This window comes from Hirsutella rhossiliensis (assembly GCF_020360975.1).
Source record: "Hirsutella rhossiliensis strain HR02 chromosome Unknown scaffold00007, whole genome shotgun sequence".
NCBI classification, from domain to species: Eukaryota; Fungi; Ascomycota; class Sordariomycetes; order Hypocreales; family Ophiocordycipitaceae; genus Hirsutella; species Hirsutella rhossiliensis.
Genome location: NW_025408673.1, coordinates 947,306 through 969,658, shown reverse-complemented (window position 1 = coordinate 969,658; position 22,353 = coordinate 947,306). Strand labels below are relative to the sequence as shown.

Sequence of the window (22,353 nt, the reverse complement as noted above, 5' to 3'; positions counted from 1 at the left end):
TTGTTGCTCAATGGCCTCGGCCCGTCTCTTGAAATGCCCTTGGGAGCTCGGCAATGCCGCGTTCTCGGCTCGGTGGCGCTGGCTTTCGTCTTGGAGGTTGTCTAGTCATCGTAGCCGGACAATTGTTTCCGAGGGCCGGTAGGAACTAGAAAATGGCGTCAGTCAGTAACGGGTGTCCCGCGAGCTCGCCGAACAAGACCCATCGTACCGGGATAGGTGACGGGGATGGGCGCCGGGTTGATGTCGCCAAAGTAGTGGCGGATGGGGGGGACAATGGGCATGCCGATGGGCCCTGCAGCGCCGATGACGACGGACCAGAAGAGGGCGGGACGCTCGCGGGCGGCCCAGCGGCAGTAGCGGAGGGGCGCGGACCAGAAGAGCGGCGCCGTGGTGGCTGCGGGCGGCATGGTCCTGGTGGTGGAAGGGGTTAGCTGGCTTGTTTTTGAGAGGGGCTCGTGATGGTTGAGGGTGTGGGAGCGTACGCGGTTGGTGGGCGATGGAAGGACGGTGGTTGTCGTTGATGATGCTGGTGATGCCGGTGAGCGCACTTGATGGTGGGCGGCGCGGAAGATCGGAGAAACGTCTTTCCGTGCCTGGATCACTGTCACGTGCGCATCCTCCAAGGACAAGATTGGCAGAGCGCAGCACCTCCAACGTCGGACAATCTACAGTTCTTGCTCTGTAACTTAGATCCCGCATTCTTACCCTTGGCTGTTGCTGGGATGCAAACGCCGAGGACGGTACTGGTCACGCTTGTTCCCGCCAACAAACACATCCTGCGGCCGGCACATGGATTCATGATTCATTGACATTCCTGAAACACGGCAGATTTAGCCTCGAGCCGGATCAGAGCACCGTCCCTTGGAATGTGTGTGCTATATCCGTGCCTTGGGAGGCGGCCACGCTTGGAGCCGTCATTTCGGCTGCAATCCGTCGTCTCTCGAACCGGTTGAGAGGATTGACCACTGGGAAATCGTCAATCACGGGCACGCTCTTCTTATCAGGATTGACGCGGTTGACAAACGATTTCTTGTTGGTGGGTGGAAGCTCAGCGTTCTTAGTTGTCCAATGCTGACCGACACCACCCTTGTCTACCCTGACAATCGGTATCGGGTCTGGACTCGTCGAAGGATGTCGTCAAGTCTTTGTCGTGCTCTCCCCGACGTGCTCAAGTGAGCTGCCTGCCAAACACTCTGCATGAGCATTGGGAATTGGCACTGCGAATTCTTTGTTTCCACTCATGGAAGGCTGGGAAGAATCATCTCGTTGCATTATTCAGCAGCAACCATTGCGTCTTGGTAGGTATTTGAACACCCAACTCTACGCCTTGGCCGACTGAAATCAACCCTTTATGCGAATCGCCAGTAAATCACCCTCTTATTGTGGCCCCCCTGGATTCGATACCGTGAAAACCCTTCAGCTCATCCTGGCCGCGATAAGGAGAATTTGACGCCTATCCCTATTGCAAGCCAGGAACCGTCGTCACGTCCAAAACTCGTTCATCTATTGGCCCCTTTTCTCGCTGCGTCATGGCGGACAAGTCAAGCTAGCGTCTCGGCACGGAGCAGTAGGCTCGGGAGACTTGTCAACAACGAACGGGCCCACGCAGCTTTAATCCAAGCCTAGATGCCAAAGGTTGGGAGGACCCTTTTCGACCTGAAACGGCACTCAATTGCTCGGTTCGCGCCCGCTGTTGTGTGGAGGAAAGCCCACTGTTCTCAAACAGACCCTGGAATCATGGCTCCTTTGACGATGCGTACCCGGGGAGCCTCTGGTGACCCCGGACAATGCTTGAAGCCAAGCCGGAGATATGCCTGGCATCGTGCTCGATTCTTGGCGATTTTGGCATGAGGCTTGTGGATTCTGGCATGGCTGGGAACCGGCGGCGGCAATGGGTCGTCTGCTCGCCCATCTCGGGCCACTTGACACTCTGTGTATACCTGCGGCGCCTCGTCACCAGCCGAGAGACGGCGTAAATCTGTTTGTTCATCATTGCACAATGCCGGATAACTTGGATGACGACACCTTCGCGGTTCGCCACCTTGAATTCTCCGCCGAGTTGCCATCCATCGGCCGCCCCATGCTCTGCTCCATCGACGAGTGAGACGAACGCCCATGATTCCATATTCCGTGGCCGCTAAGATGAGACTAGGCCAGGAATCCCAGCCCTAGAGCCACTCGCCAACCCTGCCATCCCGAGCATTACACGCCAAGTAATGCGCCGTATGAGTACACGCACGAGCGATAGACCTGGCTGGCATAGATTCTGCGCAACGTTTGCGCAACTTGATACGCCGCGCGAACTGAGACGCATTATTATGACGCCGGCTGGCTGCTGCGAATGCGGCATGTAATCAGCGGCTTCTTCGAACTCGCGATTCGGGCAAGGCTGCGAAAAGAGTCGCTTGCTTGGAATCAAGCTCCATAATCGACTTGGTGCCTTTGCTCCGAGATGGCATGTCGAGAGTGCTTTTGTGGAATATTAAAGGCCTTGATTCTCCCAAAAGATGGCATTTTCTCCAGCCATCAGTTCGCACAAGACAACAATCAAAGTCTCTTCTCAACTCGCTTCAATCACCCATCTTCACCGAGTCCTTCGACCCATAAGCCAAAGACACCATCAAGATGCTCGTTACCATTGTAGGTGCCGGATGGAGTGGCTGCCATCTGGCATGCGAGCTCTCCAAAGAAGGTCACCAAGTCATTCTCCTAGAGCGCGAAAGCCGCATCTTCAAAGGCACCTCTGGGTCCTTTGGCATTCGTCTCCATAGAGGTATGCATCTAAGCGGAGGGTTTGCCTATGACACGAACCAGCTAATACCTTCACCAGGCCCTCACTACCCCCGTTCCAAGGCCACTCGCGTCAACTGCCAGAAAAAGTACAGCTTGCCTTTGACACGCTTCAAAAGCCAAGACTAACACGAAACGCAGCTTCGAGCGCTTCCGCGACATGTACGGCGACCTTGTCGTCGACCACGAGTTCTCGCTCTATGCCAACGGGACCGTCGACTCGCAAAACTTCCCGTCCAAGGTCTCGGATCAGACCTTCCACAAGGTCTGCAACGAAATCCCCGGGTGCAAGAAAATCGACCTGGCCGCCCGCAACTTTGCCGAGATGGGCTGCGCCTACGACGTCAACGAGCCCAGCGTGGCCATTGGTGCCCGTGCGCGCTGTCACTTTGAGAAGAAGCTCGAGAAGGCCGGTGTGAGTTTGGTCCTCGGCGCAACGGTCCAGAGCATCAAGCAGGTCTCCGTGTCCAGCAAACAACGGCCCAACATGTGCATCACCTTTCAGCAGCGGAAGTCGTCTGGCCCCGAGAGCCAGGCTGTCACGATAACGTTCCTGAGCCACGTTGCCATCAACTGCACTGGCTTCCAGGACTTTGTTCCCGAGGCCGTCATGAACCAGTCTTCCCCCGTCTACTTTGAGCACACCTACCAGGCGTGCCTGGCACTCAAGTTTCGCGACAACTCGCCCACCTCCACCAAGCCAATGTCGTTTATCTGCATGGACGGCTGGTTCCCGTGCCTGATGCCGGCCATTTCCGACACCAAGGACGACGCCACCCCTCACCAAGACTACATCCTCACCCACGGCGCTTACACCATCCTGGGCTCCTACGACAGCCCCGAACAGGCGCAGCACGTCCTCGACAAGAGGCTGACCGACGAGCTCGTCTCGGAAAAGATCCGCGGACCCGCCGAGAGCGAAATGTGCCGCTTCTGGCCCGAGTTCTCCCGCCGCTTCAGCTACAAGGGCTGGTACGGCAGCGTCTTGGCCAAGCCCAAGTGCCCCACCGAGTTTCGAAGCAGCTTTACCTTTGAGAACCAGGGCATCATCCACGTCTTTCCCGGCAAGGTGACCAACGTACTCGACGCGCACGACGAAGTCCTGACCCTGCTGCAAACAAAGGGCGCGTCCAGTCCGTTGATCATCGAGGAGGACGGCTGCCGATTTGTCGCCAATGGTGTCTTTGGCAAAGGCCGTGCGGAGCTGAGGAAAAAGTGCACGCAAAAGGACCGCAGCACCAGTAGCCTGCAGACGTTGGACGTCATGGTTGCGGTTTGAGGCTGAGTCTCGGGACGGGTTGTGGGAGAAGATGTAAATAGACCAAATAAGGATGATCTTGAAGACCGACATAGGCATAGAGCATTACCAATATCAACGTGGACACATTTCAAAAGGCCCGCTCGTTTACATGCCCTTTCTTGAGCTCAAGGATCTATTCTTGCCCACTGGCAATCGGCCTCGGTAGCAGGTCTGGCAGCGCGTAGCAGATATGCCGGGGGGGCGTTCGAGGCCCAAGTGATGCCTGTCTTCGTCTTAACGCCTTTGTGTTACTGCGGCCGATTCTTTGGTATTCTGAAGTCCTCTTTACCCTTTGCTGAGGTCAGTTGTAGAGACTGGAGAGAGAGCACTAATAACAGGGCCTTGACGGCCCCTCAGTTTTTGTCTGCTCATCAGGCAGAGTGGTCTGCCCTTTCGTCTAGACCCAACAACATTGTACAGTATGATTATGGGGTCTTGGAGTCTCTGCGCGTGGCCAACTACGAGACCTCCGCTATTCAGATCTGACAGTAGCTAAGAGACTTCTGACAGGGTACATGTGCCCATTTATTTTGCGTCGAGATCAGCCCCTACTGATCTAAGTGTCCCCTCCGGCATGAATTCCATAAACAGCTCGCCGTAGAGGGGGGGACCGTCTTTTGATTTGCAGCGTGATCTATAGACAAGAGAGACAAGCACATTCGGAGCGCGCTCCCCGACGAGTCGCATTGCTCGTTCTTCCGAGGCCGAACCTTGGTGCCGTCTTTGAGGACCACCCCCGGTCGAATTAAGCTGACTATGCATCCGAACTGCCCTGCCAATCCGACGTTTCTCGAAGGTTATATTATCTGGAGGTGTATAGTGAAGAAGATTGTCACGGTCAGATGGCCGTCAAGACGATACTGCGCACTCTTTCACATCATTACATCGATCGAGACAGACGCAACGGGCCTTTCCTCCTTCAGCTTACTGACCTTCACTCGAGCAATATCTTTGTTGATAATGACTGGAATATCACATGCCTGATTGATTTGGAATGGGTGTGCTCTCTGCCTGGGGAGATGCTTGCAGTGCCGTACTGGCTGACGGGAAGGGGGATCGACCAGATAACAGAGGAGCATTTCGATCATTTTGACAAGGTGCGACACGACTTTATGCGTGTTTTTGAAGAGGAAGAACAGGCGATGTCTGCTGGAAAGGGGCATCGTATTCCACTAGCAAGGACTATGAACAACAAGTGGAAGTCCAGGGCGGTGTGGTTTTGGCATTGTTTGGATTCTGTTAATGCTATGCATCGCATTCTCGAGGATCATGTGTGCCCCAGTTTCTCAGCCAGCCTCTCTCCGGAGCGAGAAAAGATCGTTTCGGACTTCTGGTGTGAGGACTCAGCAGCCATTGTCGCAAAGAAGTCGGCCGATAAGGAGAGCTATGACCTGGAACTGCGACAAATGTTCCATAAGGGTATAACGGTCGAGGAATCGGAAAATTAAGTCGAGATGTGAAGCCGAGTCGAGTTGTCGAGTCGTAGTGATGCATTTTGCATATGGATGAGATGAAGTGGGATCGTTGTTTCTCCAACTAAGCTATGACTGCCTCATCCTTATGTAGGAGGCAGCCAGGTCGGACTATCTAGGCGATCCGGCCGGTTTACAAGGCAGCCACATACCGATGCCTGTTCACACGGCTGCCTGTTTCACACGGCTGCCTGTTTCACACGGCTGCCTGTTCACACGGCTGCCTGTTCACATGGCTGTGCGTGCGGCAGCCGGTGTCCTTGATGCTTGGTGCCGTGCCCAACGCTCCAGTGTGCGTAGGGACACGCAAAACGCATCATAATGCCGGCCTCAAAAGAAAACTCCACTGTCCTCAGTGACTGCCTCAACAAAGGCTACATGTCAGAACTTTCCGATCGTCCCTTTGCTTTGCTGTTGCGAACCACTCGCGGTCCCGTCGTCTGCCCGTGGAACTCATCCAGGGCCTTTGACGATATCTCTTCCTTCCTGACCCACTGATCATGCATGCTGCCCCATCCTTTCCAGTGGACCAAGTACTCCGTGACGGGCTTCCTGTTTCTTCCAATCTTCCTGACCCGTACGTCCAGAAGCTTGTCAACTTCGTAGAATTCGCCTTCCTGGTCCGTAAAGTCCTTTGTGACTTCTACTGGTCCGGGTGAGCTTCTTCAAAGCAGCCTTCGTGAGCTGGCTTGAGGTGGTGTATTGAGATCACTGGGTGGACCTTAATTTGCTCTGGAAGGTCCAATTCACAGGCCAGGTCTCCAACCATCCTTCTGATCACAAAGGGCCTTCCGCTGTTGTGACCACTTCTTGGGTGGCCTGCCTGGCTGGTGATATCCCTGATGAAGCTTGAGATATACCTTGTCTCCAGCCTTGAGATGGATAGGTCGGTGTTTGGCATCGTACCAACGCTTGGCCTTCATCGCTGCAAGGTCCATAGCTAGGCTGGCCTGCTTACGCAAGGCTTCCTTGATGTAGGGCAATTCGTCTGCCTCTGCGCTGGCTGTGCGATCAACAGCCTCAGGGGCCCTTTCAGGGGAAACCGTACATTAGTTCATGGGCTGAGGTCTTCGTGCTGGTGTTGTAGGCTGTGTTTAGATGCCACTGCAGCGAAGGAATAAGGGTCTTCCAGTCAAGGTTGGGGTCCTCAATATAGGCCAGTCGCAACGCTGTTTCCACTGTTTGATTGCGCCGCTCGGCCAAGCCGTCCGCCTGCGGATGATATGCCGTTGTCATGCTGATTCTGGTGCCAAGGCCTTCCAGAGCCCTTGCCAGAAAGCAGAGGTGAATTTGCGGTCTCTGTCACTGACTATCGTGCGCGGCATGCCCCAATCACATAGCATGAGCTGCCTAGCTAGGGAGGCTGCCCAGTCCTTGGCGCTATACTTTGCATTGCCTGGAATCAGTAGGCATCGCTTGCTAGCTAAGCAAGTGACTGTAAGTAATTGATTAAAGGCATTAAAGCCTTCAATATGCCAGGGTGAGCCCATAGCTGAGACGGCAGGCATGTCTGTGATGAAGTCCATTGCAATTGACTGCATTGGAAGCATCGGGGGTCGATTGGGCAGATAGCTTCCAGCAAGCTGTTGTCGATCAGTCTGTCCAAGGCAGCAAGCTTTGCACTTGGCGATGTGCTTTTTCGCTTGCCAAGAGACGTTCCTGATCGAATAGGTTTCCAACTCCTTGAGCATTCTCACAACGCCAAAGTGGTGCTTGTCGTCGTGTGCCATTTGCATCAATTCGTGCGTGAGGCTTGCGGGCACGCAGAGACGAACATATCCATCTTTTCCTTCGTGATATAACAGACCCTGGTCCACGAAAAGGGAATTCCTCTGCGCTTGATTTTCGCGATTTCCGGGGCCTAGAAGCTTTGACCGTGTTCTCACTGTCCTGGATCATTTGAAGGATCTTGCGATAATGGGTATCAGCCTGATAGCCTTCTGTGAATTTGATGCGGTATGCTGGATCCATGATGGCCTCAGACGCAAGGAGCACATCGTCAAGCGCTGTGTAGTCAGGTCGTTGTCGCTCGATCAATTGGTCGGTCTCAGGGGCTGACAGCCTGCTTAAGGCATCAGGGATGAAATTGATTTTCCTGGAAGATGATCAACCTGCAATTCGTACTGAGAGAGATAGATGGAGGCTACTACTAGCCGTCTATTTGCTCTGTCCGTGCTTGAAGTGTCGAGGGAGGTCTTATTGACGATCTGCTGTGTGGCTGAATGGTCCGTAAGCACGATTAAGGGCTTCGTTGACGATTGGACCACTGTGCGCATCTTTTTGATAGCCCAGACTAGGCAGGCCACTTCTAATTCCGACGGACCATATGATCTCTCTGCGTTGGTGAGGTGCGGCTGAGAAAGCTATAGGTTGCATCGCTGTTGAGGAAATAGCTTGGCCAGGCTTCCATTCGTAACCTTCTTTAAGGTGGAAGTAGGTACAGGCAAATCCTCGTTGCAAGGACCCGTCAACTTGACAGAACAGTTGCCTGCTTGGGTCCATATGGTGGATCATCCTGCCGGAGGCTACTTCCTTTTGGATAGCTTCAAATGCCAACCGCTCCTTTTCACTAGGCTCGAATTTGGTGTTCCTCGCAAAGGCACGGCGTTTGTTGATGTTACCTTGCTGAATTTTGCCAATTTCTCGTCCTTGGGCTAGTAATTGAGTTTTCCAGTGCTGCAATGGCTCAATGAGGGCTCCATAATACGGTAAGAGATGCCGTAGGTAGCCTGTTGCTCCAATGTAGCTTTCCAACGCAGATAGCTGGTCTGGAAATTCCAGCTTTGCAAAGGCTGCCAGCCTGTGTTCCGTTGTGCTCATTCCAAAGGCATCAACGCGGAAGCCAGGAGTTGCACAGAGGATACCCAATCCAGCTTTTCTTTGGCGACATCGTGAGGTTAAAACGCTCGAATAGCTGGAAGATCTTGCTAAGGTGCTGTAAGTGCTCCTTTTCCGTTTTCGAATAGATCACAACGTCGTCCATAAACGCTCTGCAAAACCCCTTATATGGTCGAAGCACTCGATCCATATAGCGCTGGGCGTAGGCCGGGCTATTGCAGAAGCCAATTGGTGCAACAGTCAGTCTTTCCAGTCCTCTATGGCTCGTGAGGGTAAAACGATCACGATGTTCGAGTTTGACTCGGAATTGGTGGTAAAGGACGATGCGTCGATTGCTGTGATGTACTGTGCGCCTCGAAGCTCTTGGATGATGTCTTCTTGCAATGGCAAGGATAGCTGTCTGGCATGGTGACCTTATTAAGAGCTCGCAAATCGATGACGACCCTGCCCTTGGTTTCTCCTCGGGCTGTTCGCCACACAACGAAGACGGGGGCTGCAAAAGGGGTTGGTCCGTGCACGTATTCCATACGTCCTTGTGCGTGGAGCTTGTCATGGGTTTCATCAATGACCTGTTTGTCTCGTAATCCCTGAGGATAGGGGCGTTGAGCCACCTTGTGCGTGTGCCAATCCTTGATAAGGGAACTGTGAGCTCGTGGCCTGCTTCGACTTCAGCTGTGCCCGAGTCTTTCCATAGTTTGGCGTGTTTTTCAACAAGGGCTTTGATCTTGGTCACGAAGCTGCCTTTCTGCGCATAGATGTGAATTCCGTCGTCAGTGCACACCTCTGGGAGCTCTGGCGTGCGTTGAACGTGCGTTTGATACGGAATTCGGGTCTCAGGGCAAGGTCAGGAGTATCGGCTGTTGCTGCTGCACTCAGCTGGGTGCTTGTGACGTGGAGCTCCTTTCTTGTTGTTGACCAAGGCTGGCTGTCGTTGCTGGCTGCTGTTGTGTATGCGTACAAAGCTTCTGATAAGCTTGAAACTGATTCTGCGGTTGCTGCTAGAACAGGGCTTCCTCCGGGGTGAAAGTCCCGTCAGCTATTGCGATAACATCGTCTGAGAGGTGGAAGGTGCTATTGATAGCAAGATCATACGATGTATGGCTCTGGGGAGCGCTTTCAATCGTCATTGCAGAAGTTGTTGGGGCCAAGGCCGCTGTGGCTATTGTCAAAGCTGTCAGAGCTGATTTCCATGAGGCTGCAGCGAAGTAGCCCGATTCCTCGCATTCTTTGATCTGCCCTAGGCGCTGTTTGCGGTTCACGATGATATCTTGGTTCGTAGTGTTCGTGAACATGACCGCTGGGACAGTGTTTCGGTCAACGAGCATGAGCGGCCAGGGATGATTGGAATGAAAAGCGAAGGAACGGCCTTTAGGGACTTCCTTCCAGCTAGCTGGGACTAGCATTGTCTTGCCTGCCGGGACCATGGTTTTCTGACGGCCTGAACGCGTCGGACTACCCCTTTATGAGGCTTATAGATGTTAAAGGGATACCGAAGTCGTCAAGGAGGCCTATTTGAACGACTTCCTTGTCGTAGTGGATGTTTCAACATACGGCTTGAGGAAGGCATTGCCTAGCAAGGCTCCTGGTTCCACGGTAGTCACCCAAGCGGAACTGGTGAATTTAGCTATGCCGGCGCTGCTACCGTCAGCCCTCTTTCCTTCTGCATAGAAGGAGAACGTGGCCCAGTCTGTGCAGCGGACACTGCCGCTGATGCCTGCAATTGGCGTTGGAGGCTTCTTCTCAATGGTGTGCTCGAAGCTCTTGAGAAGCTTTCTGTCAATCAGGGGTTGCCACACCGGAATCCGCACAGACCTCGGTCTCTGGTCCTGTGGGAGCTGCCTTGATCTTGATGCGAAGATATGAGTAGCCGAAAGGGCATCGTGCGATGGCGGCTCGAGCGGTTGTGGCTCGAGGATTTCCTGCGATAGCGCTCGCGATTGTTCCCAAAGATACTGGGCTTTCTGGGGAGGAATTGGATTGTGCTGCTCTACGGCTTTATATTCCTCTCCCTTTGAGTGGGCCTTGGGCTGTGACACGCAGCCAGGAAGTTGCCTGAAGAGTGCATTGCGTGAGGAAATTGGGCGTAGCATTTCCCACATAACGAAGGTCTTGCTGGGGTCGCCTCCTGCTGGAGCTGTTGAGCAGACACACAGCAGCGTGCTTGTGTGTGCTCAAATAACACACTGCGGGAGGAACTTGCGGTTACACTTTCGGCATTGGTGGTTTCCTTGTTGGCCAAGATTCTCAGGAGTTGAGGTCATACAGACGTAGTATTCCTCGATAGAAGCGTCTGATCCTACATCACTGGCTTCATCGTCGTCGGAAATGGCGGTTTTCTTGTTGTCTGAAGCATCTTGCTTGTTTTCGTCCTCGCTGGCAAGGTAATTTTTCTCAAAGCGGACCTTTTTCTCATAGCCGCCGCTTCGCTCATTGCGCTGAGGATCTTTGGGGCGGTTCTCTCGCCTTTCCTTGGCCCGTGAGTCGCTGCTGGGGTTGCTGCGGTCTCTGCGGTCAAGGCCTCGATCGCGTTGGTAGTGATCTCGCTGATAGCTGCGGTCGCGGTCGCGGCTATCGTTCCTAAAGCTGCGATCACGATCACTACTACGATCACGACTTTGGTAGTTGCGGTCACGGTCACGGCCTTGGGGCGTTCATCGTATCTGCCGCGAAATTCCAATGCCGCGGAGATCAGGGGTCGGCGTTCCTCGATTTCTCGTACCCACTTGTCAATTGGCGTGCGTTTAGTGGGCACAGAGAGGTGAGTAGCGATTTGGACCGCAATCAAGGGGTGGATGCTTTGGATGATTTGGTAGTCCTTTTCGATGTTGATTTGCCTTGCTAGGGAGACTTTCCGTTGAATCCATTGAGGCAAGGAGACTTCACCAGCATTCCACATTGACACGGTATACGGAATGCCGTGTAATTCCTTGGAGACCTCTGCTGCTGGGCGTTGGAATCGCTTGATGAGCATTTTACAGAAACGCTCTACTGATGACTTCATAAGGCGATCCTTCTGCTCGATGGAAAGTTCATTCATGAACCACTGTAGAGCTCCGCCGGCAAGGAAAGACATATAGTGCTGCGACAAGGCGTAGGAGTCGAGATCCTTGTACATTCGCAGGCGCTCGCAGAAGAGGTATACATCCGTGTACACATTGCTGCCGCTTGAGAGGGACACAAGGCCTTGTTTATGAGGATCCTTGTGATTGGGGTTGAAAACACCCATGTTGTCACGTTTGAGCCTCTTGGCAACAGCTTCCACATCACTAGAGGTTTGAAAGGTCTGTGTGGTAGGAGAGGCGCTCCGGCGGCTGTGAGCGTATCCAATGCCAATGCTGCTTCCAGAGCTGCTGCTGCTGGAAGAAGAAGATTCGAGTCGCTTGAATCATCTAGTCGTAGGTATCTGCGATGCTTGTGGTGACTGCGGCGGTCGCGGCGGCTGTGGTGGCTATGCCGGCTTCCTTTCTGCTTCCTCACGCCTGAAGGTGATTGTGACTGAGTTGGCGCCTTTGGGGGTTCCGTTGACTGCAACATAGCTTGAGAATTTATACCTCGCTGTTCCGTGGGAAGTTGTTGGTCGGCATCCGGAAGATATACCAAATTGGATGTCATTGACCTCGAATCAACTTCCTTGGGCGTGATCTTCGAGATCAATTTCATCATGTTGTCCTCTGTGGGTTCCGGCACAATATAGGCTTTTCCACCACTGCTCTCCATGCAGGCACATGTTCGAGGTCCGAGATGCCGGCTTGTGGTACAGCCAATACTTCGCGTAGGCTGATTTGATGAGCACAGACGTGGAAAGGAGATCTTCCAAGGCTTCACATGCTTCCTTGTCACGGACTGTGAAGGTATCGAGAGCTTCCTTAGATTTGTCTCGCATCAGCTTGAGGAATCGGATGGACCATTTCCACGCGTTGAGAGCTTCTGGGAGCTGCTGTAATTGGTCTGCCAATTGCGAATGATTGTCCTTGGGGTTGAGAGAGACTCTGTTGCGCTTCGGGCGGCGTTGCTGGACTGCGTCCGGTAGCCGGGTCCATCATCTTCTTCAGCCGGGCGTGGCGAGCTTCTATCGTCAGCTTGCTTGACCGAGCTTCCTTCGTTGGTCGGTTTGGCCATTGTGTGGTCGGTTTGCTTGCCAGCTGACACTTGCGATAGTGATATACGATTACACGGGCTTTCGCAAAACTTCCTATCACCAAAGTCGTCACGAGCGAAAGACACCTTAATGCAACGGTATTGACCCTATAGCGTTATCACGAGGGTGAAGAAATGTTGGCTGCTAGCTGTCAAGGGTGTCGGTCGCACCACAAGGTTAGCTGGTTAGCAAGCCAAAGGATTGATGAGCTTTGGGATAAGCTCGTGGGGGGTGGTGAGCTTGGGTAAGCTCGTGGGGGCGACTTATGTAAGTCACGATGGTTGTTTTTGGTGGTTTTTGGTGCGAGCCCGAGTCAACGGCTCACGTGTGGTGCCCAAGCAGACTTGAGCTATGGTGTGAGGCTTACACAATGGCTCACTGGTGCTAATCAAAGCAAAGGGTAGGAATTGCTACCAATCTGATGCATTTTGCATATGGATGAGATGAAGTGGGATCGTTGTTTCTCCAACTAAGCTATGACTGCCTCATCCTTATGTAGGAGGCAGCCAGGTCGGACTATCTAGGCGATCCGGCCGGTTTACAAGGCAGCCACATACCGATGCCTGTTCACACGGCTGCCTGTTTCACACGGCTGCCTGTTTCACACGGCTGCCTGTTCACACGGCTGCCTGTTCACATGGCTGTGCGTGCGGCAGCCGGTGTCCTTGATGCTTGGTGCCGTGCCCAACGCTCCAGTGTGCGTAGGGACACGCAAAAACGCATCACGTAGACTAGGGATTTCCATGAGAATGACGTGGTTGCAATTTAAAGACAGTTCTTCACACCGTTATGTTGGCCCATTGTCATCTATTTCTTGTCCTCTCGCTTTTTCGCCTCCCTCCTGCCCTTTCTGTCCGCCTGGGCATTTTTAACCAGAGAAGATCACACTTGCCAAATCCGATGCCTTGCACCAACATCCGCCTGATGGACGGTGCCGCTATACTCCCCAGACGAGTGGTCGCCACTTTGCTGCCGCCAGCGTCAGCCATGGTAGTTACAGGGATTCCGTAGGCGAGAGCTGTCCTTTATGCGAATGGAATTGTGAGTCTTCGAGGGTGATGATGAGGGGTGATCTTGCGGTCTTGATTGACCGCTCCATTGGGGAGCGTGTTTCTTGTATCTCCTCAAGCGCCCAGCTGGCTAGGTTGCCTAAATTTATTGCCTTGCTTAGGTGGTTGCATCTTGCGGACGTCTGAAAGTAGTACAGTATGCGGCCAACATACATGCACGCCTTGAGTCACCGGCCAGCTTTTCTTACTCCCTCTTGCTGGGCTAAGGAACCTTTCGATTACCCATCATGGAGAATCTTTGTACTTTTCTGCACTCCTGGTTGTTTCTTCAACGCTTCTATTCCAACCGCAAATCTATTTTACCAGGTCTGCTATCGCGAGATATAACATGTCCTAGACTATTGCGACAGTCACAGGTTCTGAGAGCAGGGCCGTTGTTAAAGAAACTGCGAGCAAAAGACGAATCCCGGTCGATCAGGCTTTGCAGTCATCAAGCAAGCCCTGCCAGGAATGCATTTTGGTGCAACGACAGACGTGTTGCACGATTGCTTTGCAAGTTGCCATGTTGCATATCATTATTGAGATTACACTAGTGACCTATCTAGAGGTATCTAGAACTTCGGCGTTAAATAGGAGGGAAAAACTAGAGTGCCTAGAGGAAAACCCTCCCCTCTTTCGTAGCTGGTCCGCCCTTATGCCGGGTCGCGGTTGCAATACGTAGGAATCTTACGCCGGCTATCGTAGGTATCGTTTTTTAGTTAGTCGGAATCGCGTTAGCCCCGCTGCAAAGTAACCTTAGAAAGTGACTCCTTTACGTACGCGGGGTATATAGCGTTAATCGGTAGTACGAGCGTTTTTAGTTAATAGTTAATTATATAATTATCCCCGACCTTATCCTATAACGATATCTTCCCGGGCTCTGCCTTATTTTTCCGCCGTAAGGCTTAGCGGGCTAATTTTTATTAATGCCGGCCTTTAGCTAGGCCGGTAGTCGGGTTATCGCACCGGCTTCGCGCCGTACTTATCGAGTTGCTAGTATCGGCCCCGGGTTTTTATTTTCCCGGTTAGGGGGCCCGGACCGGGGTTAGGGGGAGGTCCTAACGAATTTATCGCTAGGTCTAGGTAAGCGAGGTCCGGGCCGGCCTACTTATAGCGGGGCTAGACTACTAGTATATTTATAAGCGCTTCTAGAAGCGCTAATTAGCTAATTAATAAGTAGGTTAGCGTAGTCTACTAGTCTAACTAAAAATTAATCGCGCCCTTAGCCGGATTCGAACTAACTCTAGCGTTATAGCTATTAGATTTCCTAGGTATATAACTACTATACTACGAGGGGTAGTAAATCCTATTAGTTTTTAAAGTACCTACGCTAAGAGGCGCGGGTAAACGTACTCTAAGTAGTAGAGGGGCGTACGCGCTAAGATAGAAAGGAGGTTAGGTTCGACGATAGCGACTCTAGTAATAAGTAATCTTAGTAACGCCTTTATAAGCTTCGTCGGCGTTCCCTCGCGTATAGTAGTAGCTGCTATATAGACGGGACGTATGCCTATAGCGATTAAAAGGGCGGCTAAGATCTAGGAAGGCCGCTAATATAATATAATTATAGCGAAAGGGAGTACCTATATAGCCCTATATAGGAGGAAGCGGAGCCTTATATACCGGAGTACTATCCCTTATATTATAGTACTAAGAGCTACTACTATACGCCGATATAGGAGGGGCGGGATACTATAAGCTTACCGAAGCTAGCTACGCGCTATTTTATATACCTTTACTTCCTAGCTATAAGTGCTAAAGCTAAACTCTTAAGGCGCGGCCCTTACTAATAATATTATCTATCTAAGAAGCTTACTTAAAAGGGTATTATATATTATTTACTAATGTTTTTTCCGCGACTAAGCGTATATAGTCCGCGCGAGGGTTCCGTCCCTCTAAGCACGGTATTAGGTATTATTTAAAGTCGCGCCTCTTTAAAAGCTAGGTAGGGGTATAATATAAGGGCTTTTACCCTATATAGGCCTAGACTAAAGTCTAGGCTAAGTCTATATATAAGCGGCCTCCGCGCCTATATAAGCTACGCTTATACTTTTCTTTCTTTTCCCCTTTATAGATTATTAACCTTTTTTTAATAGATAGTACCTAAGCCTAAGCCTCTACCTACTCTATAATAGCTAGAAGGTATAAGAATTCTATTCCTCCTAGGCTTATAACTCTTATAAAAAGAGATATAAAAAGTATATATAAAATATATAAAGGTAAAAGGGGAAGTAAGAAGTTAAATAGGTAAAGTAAAGATATTTAATTCTTATAAGGGTAGTAATTATAGTAAGGGAGTAATTATTATATTACCTTAATTCTCCTTCTTTCCTTTATTTAACGCCTCTCTTTATATCTATTTAGTATCTTAATTAATAAAGAAGATCTTACTTAAAGAAGCTATTAATATCCTCTTAACTACCGAGCTTTTTACTAGTTTTTCCTCTCTTTTCTAGCTATTACTAGTATATCTATCTTATCTCTTACTACTATTATAAGAAGCTATCGCTACTTTTACTCCTCTTTATACCTTTACCTTCCTTTATATACCTCTTTTTAGCTTTTTCTTTTAAACCGGTTTTTTAGCTTCCTAAGTCCCTCTTACTAAGGGATATCTCTAAGAACTATAAAATTAAGCTTTGCTTTAAAATATATATAGCTATATTAGTTAGTATATAGGTCTTACTAGTTAATTTTATTATATTCGCCGGTTTAGTTACTATTTTTATTTATATTACTAAAGCATATAAGAATTTACTTAAATAGTTATCCCTTTTATCTTATTTAGTAGCTAAATTATAAATTTTTTTTACTTACTTTTAAATCTACTAGTCCTTAAAACTTATATCTTTATTTTAATATAGCTTATTAGTTTTCTAGTTAATTAATAGGTTGCTCTCCTATAACTATAAAAGCCTTAATATAAGGTTATATTCTTTAATATCTATAATATTAAAGTTAACTTATTTATCGTAGGCCTAGATATTAATATTAAGGTAATTAATCTCTATATTAATATCTCTATTATTATAGTTAAAGGCCTATCCTTTAATATTTATAAGTTTATATAGATCTTTCTTATATCTTTATATAAGTTAGTAATAATTAATAACTTTAAGTAAAACGTAATTACCTATTACGCTATAATCTAAAAGTATATATATATAATATCCCGCGATTTAAATATTTAATACTATTTAGTTACTATAGCTTATTATTACTATATATAAGGTCCTTAGATCTTATTATATTATACTAGTCTATTATTATAAAGTATAGCTTAATTTTATAGTTCTTAGAAATATCCTTTAGTATAAGGGACCTAGGAAGCTAAAAAACCGGTTTAAAAGAAGGAGCTAAAAGGAGGTATAAAGAGGAGGGTAAGGGTAAGAGGGGAAGTAAAAGTAGCGATAGCTTCTTATAGAGGTAGCGAGAGATAAGATAGATATACTAGTAACGGCTAGAATAAAAGGGAAAAACCGGTAAAAAGCTTAGTAATTAAGAGGATATTAATAGCTTCTTTAAGTAGGATCCTCTTTATTAATTAAGATACTTAATAGGTATAAAGAGGGGCTTTAAATAGAGGAAAGAAGATAAATTAAGGTAATATAATAATTACTCCCTTACTATAATTACTCCCTTACTATAATTACTACCCTTATAAGAATTAAATATCTCTGCCCTACCTATCTAACCCCTTACTTTTAATTTTACCTTTATATATTTTATATATACTTCTTATATCTTTCTTTACGAGAGTTATAAGCCTAAGAGGAATAGAATTCCTATACCTTCTAGCTACTATAAAAGGCACCTTTCTTATATCCCTTATAGCTTCCTTTTACCCCTCTTACTAGAAAAGCCGATTTTTAATTAACTTTTCTACCTCCTCTTCTATAATAATATCGAAAAACGCCTTTACCGCCCTTATAGTCTATAGGACGATTCTTATAGAGCCCTAAGACTCGGATAAGTAAGTAAAGGAGCTATAGGCCTATATAGATAGAACTATCTATAATTTAGTCTTCTTTAATAAGTAGGACCCTCTCGAGCCCCCTCTTTATCTTAGGGCAATAGAATTTATAAAGGGAGCTTCCCTCTTCTCCGAGCTAACCTCTATATAGTAGAGAGCTTTTTCTACTACCTTAGGTAACTATAAGAGTTATCGTAAGGAATACCTTTACGAGATAAAGCTACTAACTACTATATATATAGCGATAGTAAAATCCGTTAGTGCCGTAAAGCTAATCTCTCTTTAAGAGGAAGAGACCCCTAGGTAATAGCTTTTAAAGCTCGAGACCTTAATAGCTCCCTCGAGGGGCTATATAACTAACTATATTAAGAAGATCTATATAGTATACCTAGGAGCCTTCTCTACTAGGAACCTACTAGCTTCTTTATAGCTAGCTAAGTAGGAAGAGATCCTTAAGGAAGCTAACTAATACTTCCTAATAAAAGCTCTTTTAAGCTAGTAGCTATAGGATATATCTCTACTAATAAAGCCTATTAGTAATAGTTACTTAACTATCTTTTAAGAAGCTAGCTAGGAACTAAATAAAGAAGCTATTAAAGTATAATAATAAGTAGTCTTATTCCTTCGTAGCTAGCACTCGACCTAGATAGCTCGAACTACTACTCTTATAGCTGCTATAGCCCCTCCTACTACGGCCCCTAGTACTACTATTATAGCTATAGCCCCTCTAGCTCCTACTCCCTCGAGAGCCTTAACCTTATCTTTAACGGCTGCCTTAGTCCCGGCCCTAGCTATATATCTTACTCTAGGCCCGGCCCCGGCCCCGATAGTCCGTCCGCCCTAACTAGTCCCTTAATAGACCTTTTAATCCGTTAGTTAAAAAATTAAGGAACTAGTCGAAATCGAACCTCTTTATTAAAATTAGTAATAAGGGGTAAAAAGGGGGGGTTTTTAAGTAAACCTTCTAGACCTAGACGAGGATTCCTTAAAGAAATAAAAGACTAAATAAAACGGCTGCCTAGCCTATAAATCCCTAGGCTATCGATTATTATAATACTAATAGGTCTTCGAGGAAAACCGACCTAAAGGATTTAACCCTTTAAAAAAGCTATAAGAAATAATATAATAGTCTCTTAAGGAGGACCCCTTATTATAGAAGAAGATAGACGAGATTTAAGTTACTAAGAAATAGTAACTAACGCCGCTACCCTTATTCGAGCTATAAATTTAAGGAAAAATCGTTAGTATAGTAAATCCGGTATTAGTCTTCCCTATAGATTAGTAAGACCGCCTATTAAGACCCTTAGATTATCCCCTACGAAAATTAGCTATCCTTAACTCCGGTACTTCCCTTAATATCTATAATATACTCTTATAATTCTTATCCTTTAAGAAGGTATAAAGGGAATACCTTATTACTAGGGAATTAACCGTATAGATAAAGGGATATAGAAGGGTAAATTTTACGATAAAATTACTTAATAGGTCTATATAAATTCTTCGACGAAAAAGGGTAGCTTTTTACCCTTGATTTTTAACGAGCTTAATTTCCTTCCGCTTTCTTTAAGAGGAAGGAATCTTCTAAGATATAACGTTTAAGCCTATAAGGCTAGATTAAAAGAATTAAACGATTAGGCTTATCGAAGAGAAATTCGGTTAATTTATTCTTAAATTCTAACCTATCCTTAGGAAGGAACTACTTAAGAAGTTAGCTTTCCTTACTTAAAGGAGGGTAGGACTAAAGGACCCTCTTTTAGTAGCTTAAGGAGACGGTCTTCTTTAGTACGTATAACTTAGTTACTTTAACGGGTAAGATCGTACCCTTATAAATATTAGCCCGTTAAAGGGATAAGACCCTTAGTACTCTCTATCTAACTTACTTCTAAGTATACTTAAAGGCTTTATAAAGACCTTAATTATCTAATAAGGTATCTTCCTTAATTATAGTTAATTTAAATTTTATTTTTCCCTTTTTAAAGTAAAGGCCGCTAGTTACGCGACTCTAGTAAAGATAAAGAGGTATAGAGTAAAGAAATCTCTAAGACTTATATTAATAACCTAAGACCCTTAGAGCTATATATAAGACCGATAATTAGATAAATATATAGTTAATTGCTCTACTAATCCTTAGCTATATACTACGCGTGCTTTAGGTATATACCCTCGTCCCTATTAAAACTAGTCTCTAGGGCATAAACTCGTTATTTTATTTTATTTATATAGCGATAAGTAGCTTTATAAAGCTAAGAATACTTAGAGGACGACGGTACTATTTAGAAAAAAATAAAATCTAGGGATTTAATAATTAAAGTAGTAACTACTTTAATAGCTAGAGTTAGGGACCTAATAAAGCGATAGACTTACTAGGAAATAAATAATTAGATAATACTTTTACTAGTAGTAAAGGAAAAGTAATAAGCTAATATTAAAAACCCCTAAGCTCTTATTATTAGCCCTACGACCCTTAATACTAGCGACTTAGTTAAGAAACTATAATCTTTATATAATACTTTAAAAGATATAAATAACTACGATAGTATAATCTAAACTATTTTAAAACCCTACTAAGACCTCTTACTTATATATATACTAATAATACTAATATAGGTACTAATAAAGGATACCTTAATAACCTTAACCTTAGCTCTCCTTTATATAGTAGCTTATAGAGAACGCTTACCTCTTATTAATAGATAAGAAAGTAAGTAATAAGATAGTTATAATAAGATATCTTTTAACTTTAAAAACTCTAACTTTAAATTTTATAACCTCGTAATCTATAAGTATATTATATCTAGAAACGCTAGCTATTAAAAGGGATTATTTAATCTTACTATAAGCAATATAAAAAAATTAAGGTAGATATTAATAAGATTACTAATAGACTTAAAGATATACTCGCTAGAAGCTAAGATAACCTTATAAGAAGACTCCGCTAATTATAACTCTTACTTATTAGTAAATTTAATAGTAAAAATATAACTAAATTTCTTAAGAAGTTTAAATAGGAGATACGCGTTAACTATATTTATAATAAGGATAAGATAAACTAGCTTAAAGTCTATATCTCCTTTATATAAGCCCTTACTATTAAAATTCTTATAAATAAACTTACTTAAAAAGAAGTAAAAAAGAGACTCCTTTAATACTACTATATATATAATATTAAATAACTAGAAACTACTAACGACCGCTTAGACTATTATAATACTAAAAAGCCTAAGACTATTTTAATACTAAAAAGCCTAAGACTATTATAGAAGTTATAGAATAGCTTAGTCTTTACTTATACTTATAGCGTAAGGTATAACTTAATAGCTAGGAAGAATTTATAGTTTAGTTATACTTTATTTACTATATAATACTAAAGGAACTTATTATTAACGTTATAAAAAGAAATAGGAAGATATCTAAAGTTATATTAAAACTCTTATATAAAAGCCTTATCTATATAATTAATAACTACTTAGTACCTTACTAGGATATTAAGCGATAAGATATAGTATCTAAAGTCTATAATTAAAAGCTTAAGAACCTAAAGAAAGACTAGCTCTTTAAGGAAATTAATAAAGTAAAAAAGGAAGCTAAATCTAATAAGGGCAAAGAAAAACTTCTTAAAGAGTTAAAGAAAATAGATAAGAAACCTAGATAGCCTATAAAGGAGATCTTAGACCTAATAAAAGCCTTTAAAGATATAAAGATTAACCTTACTCGCTAGTAAAAGTAGATATTTAACTAGCTTAATAGGAAATAGAAATACGTTAGTAGTAAAGGCTACTCTTTAAGTTATAAGTAAAGAGGTAGCGTAAATACTATTAGATTTTACTACCTATTTAATTAATATATATAGTTTTAAGTTAATACTTTTAACTAGCTTAAGAGATACTTTTATTATAGTAAAGAAGGATACTACCTTAATAAGTATAAGGTATACTCTTAGGACTATAAGATTAGATTTATAATATATAAAGTAGTAAATAAGACTTTATACCTTAAAAGAAAAGATAATAGAAGTATAATTCCCTTAGTACTTACTAATAGGTTTTCTTAAATAGGTATATATATTTAAAGGCTTATTATATACTAAGTAGATATATAGCTAGACTCCTTTATATTACTACTTATAAAATAAGTTAAAGCTATAGTTATACTATCTTACTTAAATTAGGCTACTAGTAAAAGAGAATCTAGTTTCTTAGACTAGTTTTAGAAATATAAAAGTATATATAAGTAAAAGCTAAGGAATCTAAAAGTAAGTAATATAAGAAAAAAAGTAGGAAATATATTAGTTATTATAATTATAGATAATATATAATAAAGCGATATATATAATTAAATAATTTATATAACTATAATAAGGATTAATACCTATAAAAGGAAAAGATTAAGAGTTAAAGAGTATAAGAGTCTTTAACTATTATAGGTAATAGGCTTAGGCTATAGCCTAAGCTATATAGTTATATATAGAGAGCCGGATCCTATATATATAAAGGTAGGCTAGCCGCGTATAAAAGAGCTCTATATAGCTTATTAATATTATCTTATAGATAGTACCTATATATATACCTCTACTTACTCTATAATAGTATAAGCTATTAACTAATAGATCTAATAGATATCTCCTTAAAAAGGGTACCGCTTCTTTAAGGGAGTACCCCGCTACCCCCTAAGCGGATAGGAAGTATTATAGCTATCCTAGAAGCGATTAAAAGCGCGACGGCTAGTAAGAAGAATAAGGTTCTCGCTATACTAAGGGAGCCGTCTATAAGACTAACGTTAACCCCTATAACCTTAGT

The 22,353-nt window shown here is 45.3% G+C and overlaps 2 protein-coding genes across 2 annotated transcripts; one reads left to right on the top strand and one right to left on the bottom strand.

The window, feature by feature from the left end:
- Positions 1-101: 101 nt before the first annotated feature.
- On the bottom strand, positions 102-407 carry HRG_06842 (uncharacterized protein; the record flags this gene model as incomplete). Its single annotated transcript, XM_044865313.1, has 2 exons — positions 102-145; positions 209-407. 2 exons carry the CDS (start codon positions 405-407, stop codon positions 102-104), a joined length of 243 nt encoding a protein of 80 aa, XP_044719275.1.
- Positions 408-2,625: 2,218 nt separating this feature from the next.
- On the top strand, positions 2,626-4,069 carry HRG_06841 (FAD dependent oxidoreductase domain-containing protein; the record flags this gene model as incomplete). Its single annotated transcript, XM_044865312.1, has 3 exons — positions 2,626-2,773; positions 2,831-2,879; positions 2,932-4,069. 3 exons carry the CDS (start codon positions 2,626-2,628, stop codon positions 4,067-4,069), a joined length of 1,335 nt encoding a protein of 444 aa, XP_044719274.1.
- Positions 4,070-22,353: the final 18,284 nt, after the last annotated feature.